The 17,711-nt window shown below is 37.9% G+C and overlaps 1 protein-coding gene across 4 annotated transcripts in view; it reads right to left on the bottom strand.

Moving 5' to 3' along the window:
- Positions 1 to 17,711, bottom strand: part of LOC143683928 (solute carrier family 5 member 4-like) — a 90,927-nt gene that overhangs the window by 11,124 nt on the left and 62,092 nt on the right. For all 4 annotated transcript variants that reach the window (XR_013175734.1, XM_077160418.1, XM_077160417.1 and 1 more), the window contains 6 exons: positions 15,463 to 15,598; positions 14,242 to 14,349; positions 13,168 to 13,318; positions 11,709 to 11,877; positions 10,321 to 10,536; positions 6,799 to 6,901 (listed from right to left, as the gene is read on the bottom strand). Coding sequence is in view for 3 of the 4 variants with exons in the window: in XM_077160418.1 (XP_077016533.1) it covers positions 6,799 to 6,901; positions 10,321 to 10,536; positions 11,709 to 11,877; positions 13,168 to 13,318; positions 14,242 to 14,349; positions 15,463 to 15,598 (883 nt within the window). In the remaining variant the exon portion in view is untranslated. The remainder of the gene's footprint in view (positions 1 to 6,798; positions 6,902 to 10,320; positions 10,537 to 11,708; positions 11,878 to 13,167; positions 13,319 to 14,241; positions 14,350 to 15,462; positions 15,599 to 17,711) is intronic.

The following is a 17,711-nucleotide window of genomic DNA, read 5'->3' as shown; positions in this document are numbered from 1 at the left end:
TTCAAAAACGAAATCGATAAATTGAGGGAGGACATGAGGAAGACATGGGCTGAACAAAAAGAAGAAATGGAAAGTCTGAAAAAACAAATCACAGAACTTATGGGAGTGAAGGACAAAGTAGAAAAGATGGAAAAAACAATGGATACCTACAATGGTAGATTTAAAGAGACAGAAGCTAGAATTAATGAATTGGAGGATGGAACATCTGAATTCCAAAAAGAAACAGAAACTATCGGAAAAAGAATGGAAAAATTTGAACAGGGTATCAGGGAACTGAATGACAATATGAAGCGCACAAATATACGTGTTGTGGGTGTCCCAGAAGGAGAAGAGAAGGGAAAAGGAGGAGAAAAACTAATGGAAGAAATTATCACTGAAAATTTCCCAACTCTTATGAAAGACCTAAAATTAAAGATCCAAGAAGTGCAGCGCACCCCAAAGAGATTAGACCCAAATAGGCGTTCTCCAAGACACTTACTAGTTAGAATGTCAGGGGTCAAAGAGAAAGAGAGGATCTTGAAAGCAGCAAGAGAAAAACAATCCATCACATACAAGGGAAACCCAATAAGACTATGTGTAGATTTCTCAGCAGAAACCATGGAAGCTAGAAGACAGTGGGATGATATATTTAAATTACTAAAAAAGAAAAACTGCCAACCAAGACTCCTATATCCAGCAAAATTGTCCTTCAAAAATGAGGGAGAAATTAAAACATTCTCAGACAAAAAGTCACTGAGAGAATTTGTGACCAAGAGACCAGCTCTGCAAGAAATACTAAAGGGAGCACTAGAGTCAGATACAAAAAGACAGAAGAGAGAGGTATGGAGAAGAGTGTAGAAAGAAGGAAAATCAGATACGATGTACATAATACAAAAGGCAAAATGGTAGAGGAAAATATTATCCAAACAGTAATATCACTAAAAGTTAATGGACTGAATTCCCCAATCAAAAGACATAGACTGGCAGAATGGATTAAAAAACAGGAGCCTTCTATATGCTGTCTACAGGAAACACATCTTAGACCCAAAGATAAACATAGGTTGAAAGTGAAAGGTTGGGAAAAGATATTTCATGCAAATAACAACCAGAAAAGAGCAGGAGTGGCTATACTAATATCCAACAAATTAGACTTCAAATGTAAAACAGTTAAAAGAGACAAAGAAGGACACTATCTACTAATAAAAGGAACAATTAAACAAGAAGACATAACAATCATAAATATTTACGCACCGAACCAGAATGCCCCAAAATACGTGAGGAATACACTGCAAACACTGAAAAGGGAAATAGACACATATACCATAATAGTTGGAGACTTCAATTCACCACTCTCATCAATGGACAGAACATCTAGACAGAGGATCAATAAAGAAATAGAGAATCTGAATATTACTATAAATGAGCTAGACTTAACAGACATTTATAGGACATTACATACCACAACAGCAGGATACACCTTTTTCTCAAGTGCTCATGGATCATTCTCAAAGATAGACCATGTGCTGGGTCACAAAGCAAGTCTTAACAAATTTAAAAAGATTGAAATCATACACAACACTTTCTCGGATCATAAAGGAATGAAGTTGGAAATTAATAATACACAGAGTGCCCGAAAATTCACAAATATGCAGAGGCTCAACAACACACTCTTAAACAACGAGTGGGTCAAAGAAGAAATTGCAAGAGAAATTAGCAAATACCTCGAGGCGAATGAAAATGAAAACACAACATATCAAAACCTATGGGACGCAGCAAAGGCAGTGCTAAGAGGGAAATTTATTGCCTTAAATGCCTATATCAGAAAAGAAGAAAAGGCAAAAATGCAGGAATTAACTGTCCACTTGGAAGAACTGCAGAAAGAACAGCAAACTAACCCCAAAGCAAGCAAAAGGAAAGAAATAACAAAGATTAGAGCAGAAATAAATGAAATTGAAAACATGAAAACAATAGAGAAAATCAATAAGATCAGAAGTTGGTTCTATGAGAAAATCAATAAGATTGATGGGCCCTTAGCAAGATTGACAAAAAGAAGAAGAGAGAGGATGCAAATAAATAAGATCAGAAATGGAAGAAGAGACATAACTACTGACCTCACAGAAATAAAGGAGGTAATAACAGGATACTATGAACAACTTTACGCTAATAAATACAACAATTTAGATGAAATGGACGGGTTCCTGGAAAGACATGAACAAACAACTTTGACTCAAGGAGAAATAGATGACCTCAACAAACCAATCACAAGTAAAGAAATTGAATTAGTCATTCAAAAGCTTCCTAAAAAGAAAAGTCCAGGACCAGACGGCTTCACATGTGAATTCTATCAAACATTCCAGAAGGAATTAGTACCAACTCTCCTCAAACTCTTCAAAAAAATCGAAGTGGAGGGAAAGCTACCTAATTCATTCTACGAAGCCAACATCACCCTCATACCAAAATCAGGCAAAGATATTACAAAAAAAGAAAACTACAGGCCAATCTCTCTAATGAATATAGATGCAAAAATCCTCAATAAAATTCGAGCAAATCGTATCCAACAACACATTAAAAGAATTATACATCATGAGCAAGTAGGATTCATCCCAGGTATGCAAGGATAGTTCAACATAAGAAAATTAATTAATGTAATACACCATATCAACAAATCAAAGCAGAAAAATCACATGATCATCTCAATTGATGCAGAGAAGGCATTTGACAAGATTCAACATCCTTTCCTGTTGAAAACACTTCAAAAGATAGGAATACAAGGGAACTTCCTTAAAATGATAGAGGGAATATATGAAAAACCCACAGCTAATATCATCCTCAATGGGGAAAAATTGAAAACTTTCCCCCTAAGATCAGGAACAAGACAAGGATGTCCATTATCACCACTATTATTCAACATCATGTTGGAGGTTCTAGCCAGAGCAATTAGACAAGAAAAAGAAATACAAGGCATCAAAATTGGAAAGGAAGAAGTAAAACTATCACTGTTTGCAGATGATATGATACTATACGTCGAAAACCCGGAAAAATCCACAAGAAAAGTACTAGAGCTAATAAATGAGTACAGCAAAGTAGCAGGTTACAAGATCAACATTCAAAAATCTGTAGCATTTCTATACACTAGTAATGAAGAAGCTGAGGGGGTAATCAAGAAACGAATTCCATTTACAACTGCAACTAAAAGAATAAAATACTTAGGAATAAATTTAACTAAAGAGACAAAAGACCTATACAAAGAAAAATAAAAAAAAATTGTTAAAAGAAATCACAGAAGACCTAAATAGATGGAAGGGCATACCGTGTTCATGGATTGGAAGACTAAATATAGTTAAGATGTTAATCCTATCTAAATTGATTTACCGATTCAATGCAATACCAATCAAAATCCCAACAACTTATTTTTCAGAAATAGAAAAACCAATAAGCAAATTTATCTGGAAGGGCAGGGTGCCCCGAATTGCTAAAAACATCTTGAGGAAAAAAAACGAAGCTGGAGGTCTCGCGCTGCCTGACTTTAAGGCATATTATGAAGCCACAGTGGTCAAAACAGCATGGTATTGGCATAAAGATAGATATATCGACCAATGGAATCGAACAGAGTGCTCAGATATAGACCCTCTCATCTATGGACATTTGATCTTTGATAAGGCAGTCAAGCCAACTCACCTGGGACAGAACAGTCTCTTCAATAAATGGTGCCTAGAGAACTGGATATCCATATGCAAAAGAATGAAAGAAGACCCATATCTCACACCCTACACAAAAGTCAACTCAAAATGGATCAAAGATCTAAGCATTAGGTCTAAGACCATAGAACAGTTAGAGGAAAATGTAGGGAGATATCTTATGAATCTTACAATTGGAGGCGGTTTTATGGACCTTAAACCTAAAGCAAGAGCACTGAAGAAGGAAATAAATAAATGGGAACTCCTCAAAATTAAACACTTTTGTGCATCAAAGAACTTCATCAAGAAAGTAGAAAGACAGCCTACACAATGGGAGATAATATTTGGAAATGACATATCAGATAAAGGTCTAGTATCCAGAATTTATAAAGAGATTGTTCAACTCAACTACAAAAAGACAGCCAACCCAACTACAAAATGGGAAAAAGACTTGAACAGACACCTATCAGAAGAGGAAATACAAATGGCCAAAAGGCACATGAAGAGATGCTCAATGTCCCTGGCCATTAGAGAATGCAAATCAAAACCACAATGAGATATCATCTCACACCCACCAGAATGGCCATTATCAACAAAACAGAAAATGACAAGTGCTGGAGAGGATGCGGAGAAAGAGGCACACTTATCCACTGTTGGTGGGAATGTCAAAGGGTGCAACCACTGTGGAAGGCAGTTTGGCAGTTCCTCAAAAAGTTGAATATAGCATTGCCATATGACCCAGCAATACCATTGCTAGGTATCTACTCAAAGGACTTAAAGGCAAAGACACAAACGGACATTTGCACACCAATGTTTATAGCAGCGTTATTTACAATTCCAAAGAGATGGAAACAGCCAAAATGTCCATCAACAGACGAGTGGCTAAACAAACTGTGGTATATACATACGGTGGAATAGTATGCAGCTTTAAGACAGAATAAACTTATGAAGCATGTAATAACATGGATGGACCTAGAGAAGATTATGCTGAGTGAGTCTAGCCAAAAACTAAAGGACAAATACTGTATGGTCCCACTGATGTGTACCGACATTGGAGAATAAACTTGGAATATGTCACTGGTAACAGAGTCCAGCAGGAGTTAGAAACAGGGTAAGATAATGGGTAATTAGAGCTGAAGGGATACAGACTGTGCAACAGGACTAGATACAAAAACTCAAAAATGGACAGCACAATAATACCTACTTGTAAAGTAATCATATTAAAACACTGAATGAAGCTGCATCTGAGCTATAGGTTTTTCTTTTGTTTGTTTGTTTGTATCTTTTTTTTCTTTTTCCTTTTCTTTTTTTACTATTATTATTTTTTTTATTTTTTTCTCTATATTAACATTGTATATCTTTTTCTGTTGTTTTGCTACTTCTTTTCCTAAATTGATGCAAATGTACTAAGAAATGATGATCATGCATCTATGTGATGATGTTAAGAATTACTGATTGCATATGTAGAATGGAATGATTTCTAAATGTTGTGTTAATTTCTTTTTTTTCTTTAATTAATAAAAAAAGGATATGTAGAATGATTTTTGAGATTTCTCTTTTTGTGCAGTTGTTTTCCCCACAAGAAAAAGCTTTCTCTTTCCTGCCACCATCCTCAGTGAATTGTGATCTGATCTGTTTTGTGTTTTTTTAATTTGCCTCTATATGTTTACACTCTTTTCATTATCAGTAGTGACTTTTACATGGAGGGTTGATTCTGGGACCTTGGTCCCTGCTGAGAGGATCTACTCCAGTCAGTTTTTCCCAGACAAGACAGGTCCAGGACTCACAAGTGAGTGTAGATCAGTATCGAGGTTTCCGAGCAGGAGGGGAGATGAGACCCAGCAGGGTACAAGTCTTTCCTGTGAAGCCAATTTCTGTGCTTTTCCTGTCCTGCCCAGCAGAGGGTATTCTCCAGCCCAGTGCTTGCCACAGACCTAACATGGTACTGTGCCTTTAATTTGCAGCCAACCCTGTCCCTGCTGGAAATGTTGTTAATACAGAGGCTGAGGGGATAGTGGGTCAAAATCATTTCTAATTTATCTACTCTTGGCATTGAATTATCTAAATAATGGCGACAGCCTTGGCTGGGCATGGCACTCCCTCTTCTTGGGGAGAAGCTGCTCTTCAGCCCAGTGTTGCCTGTAGGTATGAAAAGCTACAGTGATTATTAGGCAGCCCCACTTACCTGTGTCAGTGTGTGTTTGAGAGAAAGCCTGGGTATGATCTTTTGGGAGGTTGAAACTGTTTCTTATATTTTAGCCTCTGGAATCTAAATTCTCTAAATGATCACCCTGGCTACCACTGTGCCCTGCCCCCTCTTTTCTTGGGGAAGATCCTCCCTTCAGGGAACTATCTCCACTGCTGAATGGTAACAGTGCCTCTCAGGGAATGCTACTTCTGCCCCTGCAGGGAGTGGCTGAAAACGGAATGACTGCCAGTTGCTTTCTTTAATGGGCTGCTTAAAAAAGTCACTGTTCTCAGAGCTGGTCTCCAGAATCCCAGGTTTTACCAGTCAAGAACCAGAGTAGGTACTGACTTTATCTACCCCTTTTCTTGGTGCAGAGCCATCTTACAACAAACTGCCACAACCAACTCCAGAAGACTCTGTCTTCCTGTCACCTCCTGAGTCCTCCCTGCAGGGAGTGGGGCTGAAACAGAACTTCCCATTTCTTTCATGTTGTGTTGTAAATTTATCATTACTTGGGACAGGTATCAGCCATCCAAATTTGTTCATCAATGTGCAATTGGTGCCTGGTTCCTGTTTTCCATCAGGAAGTGGGAAACCTGCCCTGCCAGTGGGGGAGGGTTATCACCTTCACAGGGTCAAATGATTTACTTACAGCATTTTGCTGCAATTTATCTGTCTTGCTTTTCTATTCATTTCTGACTAGTGTCCAACACGTGCCCCCAAAATCCTCCAGTTATTTCAGAGAGTTCTTACGTATTTACTAACTGTCCTAGCAGATGGCCTAAATCCTATACTCCTTAACATGACCATCTTCCATCTTTGGAAGTCAAGATTTTAAAGTTTTTTTTTGCTGCAAATGTGACAGCTTACTCAGAGCTTGAGTTTAGTGTCCTTTAAAAACCAAGCCAGGCACACAGAATTCCTACATGAAAACAATGACAAAACAGACATTACCTTCTTCAACACCATCATCAACTTCTTCCTGTCTTTTCTCTTCTGCATCTAAATCGATTCGTTCCTCAGTACTGTTCCGAAGAGACCAGCAAAGGCGATATAGCTGAACAGAGACCATTCACAAGTACATTAGTGACAGGGAAATCTGTGAAATAATACAGTAGTACCTTTATTTATTATAAGGATTTAAAAACCAGACAGCACAGGAGAGATCGCAAAGAAAAATTCTCCTACCACAACCACTCACAGAAATGCACTAACAATTTTTAATTGTTTCCATTTTTAATTCTGCTGGTATTTTTGAAACACTAAATATTATGTTTAAAACCCCTACTCTGATTTTATAAGTTAGAAAAGTCAAGGATTTAGCTCATTTACTGTACCCTATCTTCACTCATTGTCTATTATTAAAATGTTACTTGTGACATATTTTTTTCTGAATCTTAAACCTCATGTGTCAGCTTAGTTATGAAACTAACCATCTAGTGCTGAATTTTATAACTTTAAAGTATCTTCTTAAGCTCTATTTTGGGTCCCATCAATTCTCTATAGGATCTCTGTATTATTCACTAGAACTGAAAGCAATTTACACACTTGCATGTCCCTTTACCAATCTCCTTACCAACTTGGGTCACCTCTACCATAACTTTTAACTAAGTTCTACAAAATATTATCTTTTCTGTAAATATAACTAAGTTTTTTATACTTTGCCTGTAAGAAAATTAAAACATCAAAAATAAGTAAATAGCATTTATGCTGTTGAGAGTACGTTACTATTTTCTCTCTTTTTTTTGGCTATAGTTCCAAGACATGCAATTTAACACAATGAATAAATATCAGTGTTGGGTCATTATAAGGAAATGTTTCCAAGGATCAAATAGGGTTTAAATTTACAATCCAGCATATGCTCTGTAGTGGTTAGGTTCAGGTGTCTACTTGGCCAGGTGATGGTGTCCAGTTGTTCTGTTGCTGTGTGAAATTCGTCTGTGGCTGATTACATCTGTGGCTGGCTAAGGGGAGTGCCACCTGAAATGAATGATGCCTAATTTAATTAGCTGAAGGCTTAACAGGAGAGGTCAGAAGAGAGAAAAACAACTCAGCACAGCCAAGCACAACTCAGCTAAGTGCTCAACTGGTTATGACATTTCAGATGCAGAAGGGCCACATCCAGACAGTCATTTGAACCCAGAAGCTGGAAGAAAAGAAGGCCAGCAGACATCACCATATACCAGAGAAACCCACAGGAAAGCCAGCTGCTTTTCCTCCGAGATATTGCAAATTTGTAAATCCCCTTTATGAAAGCCAATTTGTCTTTGGCATACTGCATTCTGGCAGCCTTAGCAAACTATAACAGACTTTAGTACCAGGAGGTGCTACTGAGCTTGCAACTACCAAACATGTTGGAACAGCTTTATGAATGGATAAGGGGAGGATTATGAAGAATTATGATGAGCTTGACAGAGAAACCTAGATTGCTTTGAAGAGACTGTCAGTTGAAATATGGACTCTAAAGATATGACTGTTGCAGATTGAAAGGAGGGTGACCCTTGTTTTGAAGTGGCAGTATGTTTGGCAAAATTGAGTCCTGTGCTTCATGGAAGGGAGAATTTGAATGTGACAATCTGGGATATTTGGTTGAGGAGAATTTCAAACTGAGTGTGGAGAATGCAGCCTGGTTTCTCTTTGAAGCTTATGGTAAAATGTGACAAGAGAGGGATAGGCTGAGGAATGAATTTTTGGTTACAGGCAAATGAGAGGTTGTTGATCTGGAAAATTCTGTGCTTCCAGAAAGTAAGACCATGTGAGGATTTAACCAAACAGGAACCAGTCAGCCATTACAAGACAAGCCAAGATTGGGAATGGAGATATCAAGAAAGTAATTGTGGAAAATCCTACTTTCTGATGGCTTTGATCCCTATATGCTACATGCCAAGTCAACAAATTTTTTGCAAGATTTATATAAGCAGAACTGTTGCCAGTCTGGACTGGAAAGGTAAAATAAAAGGAAAAATAACCTCATAGGCAGAACCATGGAAGCTAAGGTCTGAACATAAGAAACCTCAGGCCAGGACAGTGGATCTACCTGTGCATGTGGAAAGGGTGAATTTACCCCAGAGGCAGAGGGCTGGCCTTCCACCTCAGTGTTCAGGAAGAGTTTACCTAGACATAAATTAGGTAAATGGTCTCACTTGGCCTGCAAACAAATTTTTTTCTTAAAACAAATAATAAATTATAGTCATTTCTATAGAGTCTAACATTTAGACTGATTTTGTTGAAAATTGTGATGTTTTCTAATGTTCTTTAATCAGTTCAACTCCCAATACTCAGCACAATATTTAGTCATGAGTTCTACTGGCATGTACTTGGTAAATTCATTTGGATCATCCTGGGGCCTCAGATTTCCCCAACCACACATAAGCAACTGGTTATTCCCTAAGGAAAAAGGGAATTAAGTTTGAAGTGGAGATTATGATTGACAAATGCAAAAACACATAAAGGTTATACACATTAGTGAGAAATTTAAACAATATTACTATGTTTAATATTTCAAAATTTAAAATTTTTAAAAACATTTCATATTTTTTGGCCCTTTACATGCCCCTGAGATACCTATTGTTCACACTTTAATTTGTGTGTGCCTTAAGAGATTTTTGTATATGTACACAAATATCTATCTATACATGTCTAGTTGTATTCATTTTCCAAAAGTGGTATTATTCTGCAAGTATTTGCTCCTACTTAAGCATAGGATGGGAATTTTTTCAAAGCAGCAACAGAGCTTCCTTATGCTTTTAAATAGCTGCATAATTTTCAGTGAAGTAGTCTTTGTGTAACTTTTCCTCTAGTGATAGAAATTTGGGTGGTGCCAATTTGTTTTTTCTATTAGAAACCTCACTAGAGAGAATGTCCTCTGTACATCTCGAAGTTATAAAAGTATTATGACATATTAGACTCTTATAAAAAGAATTGTTAACTCAGGATATGAGAATTTAAAAATTGATAATACTGACAAATACCTTGCTACAAATTCATACATTCACCAACCATTTTGGGGCATGGACATTTCCACATATCCTCACCAACCTTGGATATTATTCATGCTAATTTTTTTTCCGTTCTGAAAGCTACCATGATCTTTTTTTCATCTCTGTGCATGTATTTAGGCAGGATATAAAATCCTATCTCCCCTAACTGGGCCAGCCCAGTTTACGATTCTGCTGTGAAGCCTTTCTCAACTTTTTAGGCAATGCCAATTAATCTCTTTTTCTCCTATAACAATGGTGTTAATTTACATGCCAACAGTATTGTGATGCTTTTTGAGGATGGAGACTTTTTCCTAATCCCTTGTATTTTATTTCCTGGTGTGCTGCATATACAGGTGTAAACTGGATGATGATCTCTTAGGTTCCTTCTACCTCTAGTGCTATGAAGTTCTATGATTCCATAGGCCTGTGACTGGGAGATGAAAAGGCAAAGATCTGTTCTTTAAAAGTGAGCACAAATTCATTACTCATTACTCACATGTACATCAGGAATGGGTTTTGTTACCAGTGAGACTGCCAGGACGACCAGGATGGACATAAAAAAGAGAATGATGGCAAAGTACAGATAGTGCACTCCACAGATAATCTTGGGACAGTTGCTGGCAGTCGAGCAATTTCCTGTCCCATAGGCAAACTCCGCTATCATACGGACAAGGCCAACGACGAGGCCAATGATGAGACCCCAGAAGGCTCCCTGCAAAAGAAACCAGAACAAATTCACTTATTGAGAAAAGAAGAGAAGTCATAATTACTGCACTATCTGCTTTTTTGACTTAAGGGCCAACAAATGGTTAACCTTAAACACAAGTTTATCAAAGCTAGGAAAGCACCAAATACATATGCTTATTGTTCTCTGCAATTCTGAAATCTCATTGCACTGTAGCTTCTCTAGAGTCTAAGAGACTAATTCCTCCTGTCTACCCCATCTCAAGCTGAATAGTTTCTCTTAACTTTCATTTACATATAGCTTTAAAATTATGATTCACTTTGTAGAATATACAGAACTTATTTGTGTTAAACACTTTACAAAGCTGACCTCATGTAGTTTGGACAGTTTTATTAAGTTTTTGACAACCAAAAGCATTTATTTTTGCTGTGAAGGTGGTAGGGGTGGGACATGTGCCCCTGTTTCTCTGCCCCAGGTGTTAATAATTAAGGAAAACAGTGCTGCACTGAGGTCAGGAGAATGAGTTTTGGATGGAGAAATACCTGAGCCTGCATCCCAATTACCCCACATACTCATACAAAGTAAATGTTCAAGGCATAAGGATGGTAACCTCTCTCAGCCTGTTCCTTATCTGAGCATTAAAATAATGAGGGTAACACCTTCAAACAATTAAATTTAATCACATGGTCCATTACAGTTGATCAATTACATGGATTATAATAGCAATTAACATATTTTGAACCCTTATTTTGGTATGCTAGTTCTTCTTAAAAAGCACTTTAGATATTTTAATTCATTTATTCTCAGAACAACTCCATAATAACTGTACTATGATCTTCATTTACATATGAGGAAATCAAGGCATAGAAGAAAAAGAGTGATTTGCTGGAAATAAAATGGTATTTAGTGCCAGAACTCAGACTGGGCCCTGGCAGTCTGACTCCAAAACCTGTGTTTTTCAGCCCTGTACTTTGTATGTACTTTGTATTTCACAGGAAGTTTAAAACTACACTATGAATATGCATTATAAATTTATACAATTGAATAAGCATCAAGAATTGTAGCTGGCTGCAAGTGAAATTGAGATGAAGAATTGAGAGATATAATTAGGGTGAAAAGGAAGCATTTTTTCTAACCCAGTAGAATAAACAAGTTTTTTTCTCATTTTATCAGAGGAAAAATTTTCCCAATTTGCCTACCTGTTCATTGACTCTCTTATAGAAAATGGCAAGCAGGAACACTGCTGCAATTGGAGGTCCAAGGTAGCTAGAAATTGATTCTATGTAATGGAAAAGTTGCCCATTTTGAGATAGCTGTACAAGAGGGACCCACATAATGCTGATGACAATTAGTAGAATGATAAATAACCTGGAAAGAAAATATTAACATTAACTCTAACTGAAACTATTATTGGAACCTGCCTTGAACTTTAGTTCTTACATGCATTCTGTGGCCTCTCATTGATTTTTCCCAATAAAATAAAGGCCTTTGTCCTACCATAAACCCTCATTTAATAATTATCCACGAGTAAAATGCTGATACAGCAACTGCTTGTCAATAATTAGTCTTTTCTTCAACCATGTGATGAAATAACCATTCATAAAATCAGTTTAAATGTCAGTAATTGATTGATTTATCTTTAATCCTAAACTCATAATGAACTAATTAGAAATAAACACAATACTGCTTCTATTAGTAAGTAATGATTTGTATGATAAAGAAAGGAGACGCCCATATTTTTCTTTTCTTTTTCTCCAGCTTATGGGACACTTAGTTGGCATAGTTTAGAATTAAGACATCTCTAAATCCTGAATGCTGAGGAAGTGGCAAGAAATGCTGATTATGTATTTTACTACTTGAGTTCTCAGGCAGAGAGAAAGAATTGATTGGAATATTGGTAAGCAGCCAAAATCTATTACAGCTCCTGGAGTCTGGGGGGCATGAGTTCTCCTTTCTAAACCTCACAGTACCCTGTGTTTGCTGTGTGAACAACAAAGTATCATTTACTCGACCATCTGTTAAAGGTCAGCATTTCTCTGTGTGCACCTGAAATAGAGCAGTGGTGCTTGGAGGAAGAGAGGAATAAGCATTTGGGCAGGAGAACATGGCACCAACAACTCACCTAAGTCTCACAAAACTTCTACAACCTTGCAATACGACAACGTTACCACAGACAGTCCTTGCACATTGCCTGTGCCACAGAAAAGATTCAGTGAACACTGCTCTCCTATGCTTGTTGTTATCATCATCTGAAATCATGTCCCTCCTAGGCTCTTTCAGAGTCAATTACTTTTGATCACATATAGGATAAACTCTGAGTCTTGTGATGGCCTTCGGCTGCCTCTCGACCTGATGTTTCACTGCTCTCCCAATTGCTCCCCGGGTACTCTCCTCAGACACATCAAGCATGTGACTGTCAGAAATAAAAGACAACCAGCAGCATTTGAAAATTTGGAAAAGTAACTATTCTGTTTAAAAGTATGGACCCAGTTTTCATATCAGGAAAAAGATAAAGTTGAATTAAATGTTCCTAATGCCCCTTCTCCCACACTAGAAATCGTACTAGTTTCAATGGAATCAAAGGTGTGGTAGCTCCAGTTCACATCCTCATTTGCACTTTTCCACAGATATTTTGGGCAGAAACCAGGGTTCTCTTACCGTCCAGCAATAAGGAGCTCTCTCTCTGACGCCTGCTTCCGGATCTTGGTATACAGGTCCATGGTGAAGAGGGTGCTGGCGCTGTTGAAGATGGAGGTCAGGGAGCTCATGAGAGAGGCCAACATGACTGACAGCATCAGGCCTCGGAGCCCTGGGACCAGAAGAGGTGCAAGCACTTATTAGGGGCTGGAGGCCATGGTCTATGAGAGTCTTACAAAACCAAGGAGTCATTCCAAGATAAGAGTAAAGAGCCCTGCATATTTCCTAGGGATTTGAGAGCAATCCAGAAAACTACCTAATTCTAATTATAAAACTGGAGGTCATCTCCTGGAAGCAGATTTTGGTAGAGAAAAAACAATGCAATTTAGCCTTTCTTTGGGCAGGAACTATTGGTTTCCTGAAGACTTGTGATAACTGGAGATTTGGCAGGTGGTACTGCGTAAGAAGTCTTTGGCTGGGCAAAGCTGAGGTTTTGAGGCATTATGACAGCCTCTTCCTCTGCCCATTAGAGATGCTGCTAACCTCCTAAGACAGTGACAGATGCGGTGGATGGATGATGTCAGTAGTGGGCCATGCTCCTTTCGTGTTGCAAATGCTCATGTGTAAAACTAGAAGTGAGCATCAGTTTGAGGATTTTGTGCCTACTTCACTAATATTTTTGAGCAGCAGGGAAGTGCCTGGCACATAATAGGCATGCAATAAATAGTTGTAAAGAAAATAGGTCAAGACATTATTTGGTATAATTGGTCTAAAGATGACCTCTAGTCTTGAGTTTATATGTTTATGGCTGTGACATTCTTTTATTGACAATTAAGGTATTCAAATATACTCTATTTTTGGAATCATCTTAAATATGAAGGACTAAGGATTCTTCTAGCAAGAACTATATCTGGTTTATTTCTGTATGCCCTGGGCACAGCACAGGGCTAGTAGCCTATGGAAGGTGCTCAAGAAATGTTTGATAAATTGAATTGTATTAATAGAAGTCAGAATTAGCAAGATTTATCCCCATCCTTCCTAATGGTCTATCTTCACAGAAGACCTCTGCAGTATCTAGCTCTGATGCTTTCTTACCGTCAGGCATCAGCTCTAGCACCAGTGTTGGGTAGGCATAATTAGAGCAGCTGACTTCAGTACCACAGTATTTCATACACTCGGAAGGTACCACACATGCCACCTTATCTGAGGAGGAATTCAGAGGTGAGTTCAGAGAGGACGAAACAACAGCCCATAATCGCTGGGCAAAGAAATAAGCTGTAGGTTTACAGGAGCAAAGATGTTTATCTAGAGCTTGGAAACTCAAATTTGAATTATACTGCTGAGTGTTCATACCACAGATCTGGCTCCCCTTTCACACCTGCAGCTTCCCTTTCACTGACCTATGGGTCAGGGTTTTCCTTGGAATGTGGTCCAGGTAGAGCACTGCAGCAAACAAGGGGGTTGATGCCTGCCTCCAGAAAAGCATCAGGAGAATAAATTCTCCCAGAAGCACTGAATCCATGGGTAAAAACACAAAAACCCAAGAAGTTCTTCCTGTGTTCAGTTATAGTTAGTCTGGTACCTTCACCTACATGTAAGAGGAGGTCTTCACTCTCAAGCGTAATTTTCCAGAAAGAAGAAATATAATAATTTCTTTAGCCATTTCCTACTTGTTTGAGATCTATACATCCTTTAGTGTTTTAAACAACTAGATTATCATTTCTCTGAAATGAAAATGATGCCCAGTTGCAAAAACAAGAAGTAGATTCAGTGTTATTTGATGGATTGTCTCGATAATAAGCAAAGGTGTTGATTAGCCAAGAAAAGTTTGGTTATATTTCCTTCACTCTTTGTAATAAAGAAAGAAAATTGATTTTTAGGAAGATTTTCAATACTAGTACTTATTCTCAGCTGTCTCAGAAGTTAAAGTAGACCATCGATCCAATCCAAACAGTGAAAATCTGGCATAGCTCTTCACCCATCTGAAGGACCAAGAAGAAGTGCCCGTACATCTCAAAGTGTCTTCTCAGTCAGAGATACCACAGGACTCAACCTCCACAGCTCACTCAATTCTACTTCATCCTCCAGGACTCTCTATATTATCCTCTAGACTTGCTTAAATCTAGGCCGCTCACCATTTTAAAACACCTACAGGATATAGGCTGGCAGCAGGAAGGAGCCAAGGCAGAGAGTCAAATACACCAAATTTTCTTGCCTCTGGCCCATGGCACAAGTTCCGAAATTCTGTTTTGACCATCAGCTGGGTTCTTTCCCTTCTAGTTTTTTAAGATTTTACTACACTTTAAAAACACTTACCTGTGTAGAGGATGCGGCTGACCATTCCCGGCATCACCATGAGGAACATGGGCAGTAGCTTCAGGTACCCACACATGATGCAGGCCGCCTTCACGTGGGACATGTTCTTGCCCGAGAGGCAGCGCTGCACAATGACCTGCCAGGAAGACCCAACAGACTCATGAAACAACCAGAAGATGGTTACAGAGAAGGTGAGCATCTCTTTTTGAGATTTAATGTTATGACAGAAATGACATCATGGTCAGTGCAAAATAATGGGGTTTGGAGTAAGATCAGGATTCACATCCTTATTCTTCCTATATGATATCTGCCCCTTGTGAGTCTCAATTTCAGCATCCCTAAAATGGAATTATCTCTTGTAATTTACTCTGAATATTTGCTTTGATGTGTGTAAGGTCCTTGGTGCACAGCAGGAAGTAGCAGGAATAAATATCAGCTACTATGAAAATAGGTTTATTGCTCCCAGATTACAATGCAGCAATGGCTATGCATTCCTCCAGGTACAAATCTATTGCTACTGATTGCACTGTGTTAACTGGGCCTTTTAATATTGTAGGCTTAAGTAAGCCATATACTCGTCAGTCTTTTTCTGTGGTTAGGGAGCAGTTGCCTCCTTGGGAAATCAAACCTGTTGCCATAGAAATACCATAATTAGATAGTTAGCAGAGTAGAAACTTGTATATATTTGTCTCTAGATTTCTTCAGAATATAAAAGCAGACAGTTGGAGGGACAACAAAAATTACAGTTGAGAAGGGGAGTCCTACCCATAAACAAGCAGGGTCAGACATCTAATAAAAGTGTGATTGTACAGCTACTTTCAGGAGACAAGTTAGGGGGTGGTCAGAGGTGAAATATAAATGATGAACATGGTTCTGCACAATGCAGAACTTGCATTTTTTACCTACAGAATGGTAAAAGATGTATTCCTTAGTAGATATGTTGGGAAACCAGTTCACTATGTAGAGAAAATAAGTCTGAATCACACAATAACACACAGTATCATTGATTCAAGATGGGTTAAAGACTGTGAAACTATAAGTTTGAAGATGACAGAGATTGTTCAGGGAGAACAAAATTTGAAAAAATAAGACACGAATGCTATAAAAATGGAATAAAGAAGCAAAAACAAAAAAATTAATGTGATCTTCAAAATAAAAAATGTAAAGTCCTGATGGATAAAATTGTGGAAATTATCTAAGGAAGCTAGAGCAAAAAGGCCAAGAGATAGAAAATGAGGAGAAAAGATAAGACTACCAGCAAACCAGCTCAGGAAGACCAAAACCAAACACCCTAGAACATCGCAAAAGAGAAAACAAAATGGAAGGAATCAAACAAAGAATCTCCCCAAATTAACCAAGACATCAATTACCAGATTAAATAGGCTCCTAGTGGCTCACTGCAATGTATGAAAATAGATGCATACCAAAGACACATTGTGGTGAAATTTCACAACAATGAGGACAAAGGAAAAACAAGCTTCCAAGTAGAAAAGACAGGTCACACTCAGAGGATCAAGGATCAGAAAAAACTCAGGCCTCTCAACAGTGACAACAAAGTCAATGAATCTATGCCTTTAAGAAAATTATTTACAACCTAGAAGTTTGCATATGTCCAAAGAATCAACTATGGAAAGAATGTAGTGAAGACAGTTTCAAACATGCAAAGTTATGACAAATATACCTCCTCTGAGGCTTTCTCAGAAAGCTACTGGAGGATTTATTTGCCCTGAAAAAGTAAGCCAAGAAAGAAGCCATGGCTATTGGAAATAAGAGATATAACCCAAGAGATAGGCAAAGGGAACCCCAAGATGGTAGTGAAGAGATTTCATTTGAGGGTGGACACCAACCTGCTAGATTGGGAGAGGCCAAAGAGCTCTAGGAGAAAGTGAGGAAAAGGTTTTAGCAGTATATCTGATGTATTTGCAAGTATTGAAAGGAGATTTAGGCAATTTTCAGAGCTTTTGGGGTTTATTTACTAATTTCCAAGAAAATGTAATTTTGCCCCCACCCCGAAATTAAGATAATTATTAATTCCAGGGATATAAAAAAGCCATTAAAGAAAAAAAGACCATGTGGTTCAGCTGTAAGTTATATGTCTATGCATATTTTTAGATTTATTTTAAAATATATTTATAAATATATATATATATATTTAGTCACAAATTGGAAGCACTGAATGTTGGTCTCACCACAGTTGTGATTTAAATCTACTGGGAGGATGGAGGGACAGGAGCTGTGTGTGCATGTGA

The sequence above is a fragment of the Tamandua tetradactyla genome, chromosome 5 (genome assembly GCF_023851605.1).
Source record: "Tamandua tetradactyla isolate mTamTet1 chromosome 5, mTamTet1.pri, whole genome shotgun sequence".
In the NCBI taxonomy this organism is placed as follows: domain Eukaryota; kingdom Metazoa; phylum Chordata; class Mammalia; order Pilosa; family Myrmecophagidae; genus Tamandua; species Tamandua tetradactyla.
The sequence above is the reverse complement of the archived record's forward strand: the minus strand, read 5'-3'. Positions and strand labels throughout refer to the sequence as shown.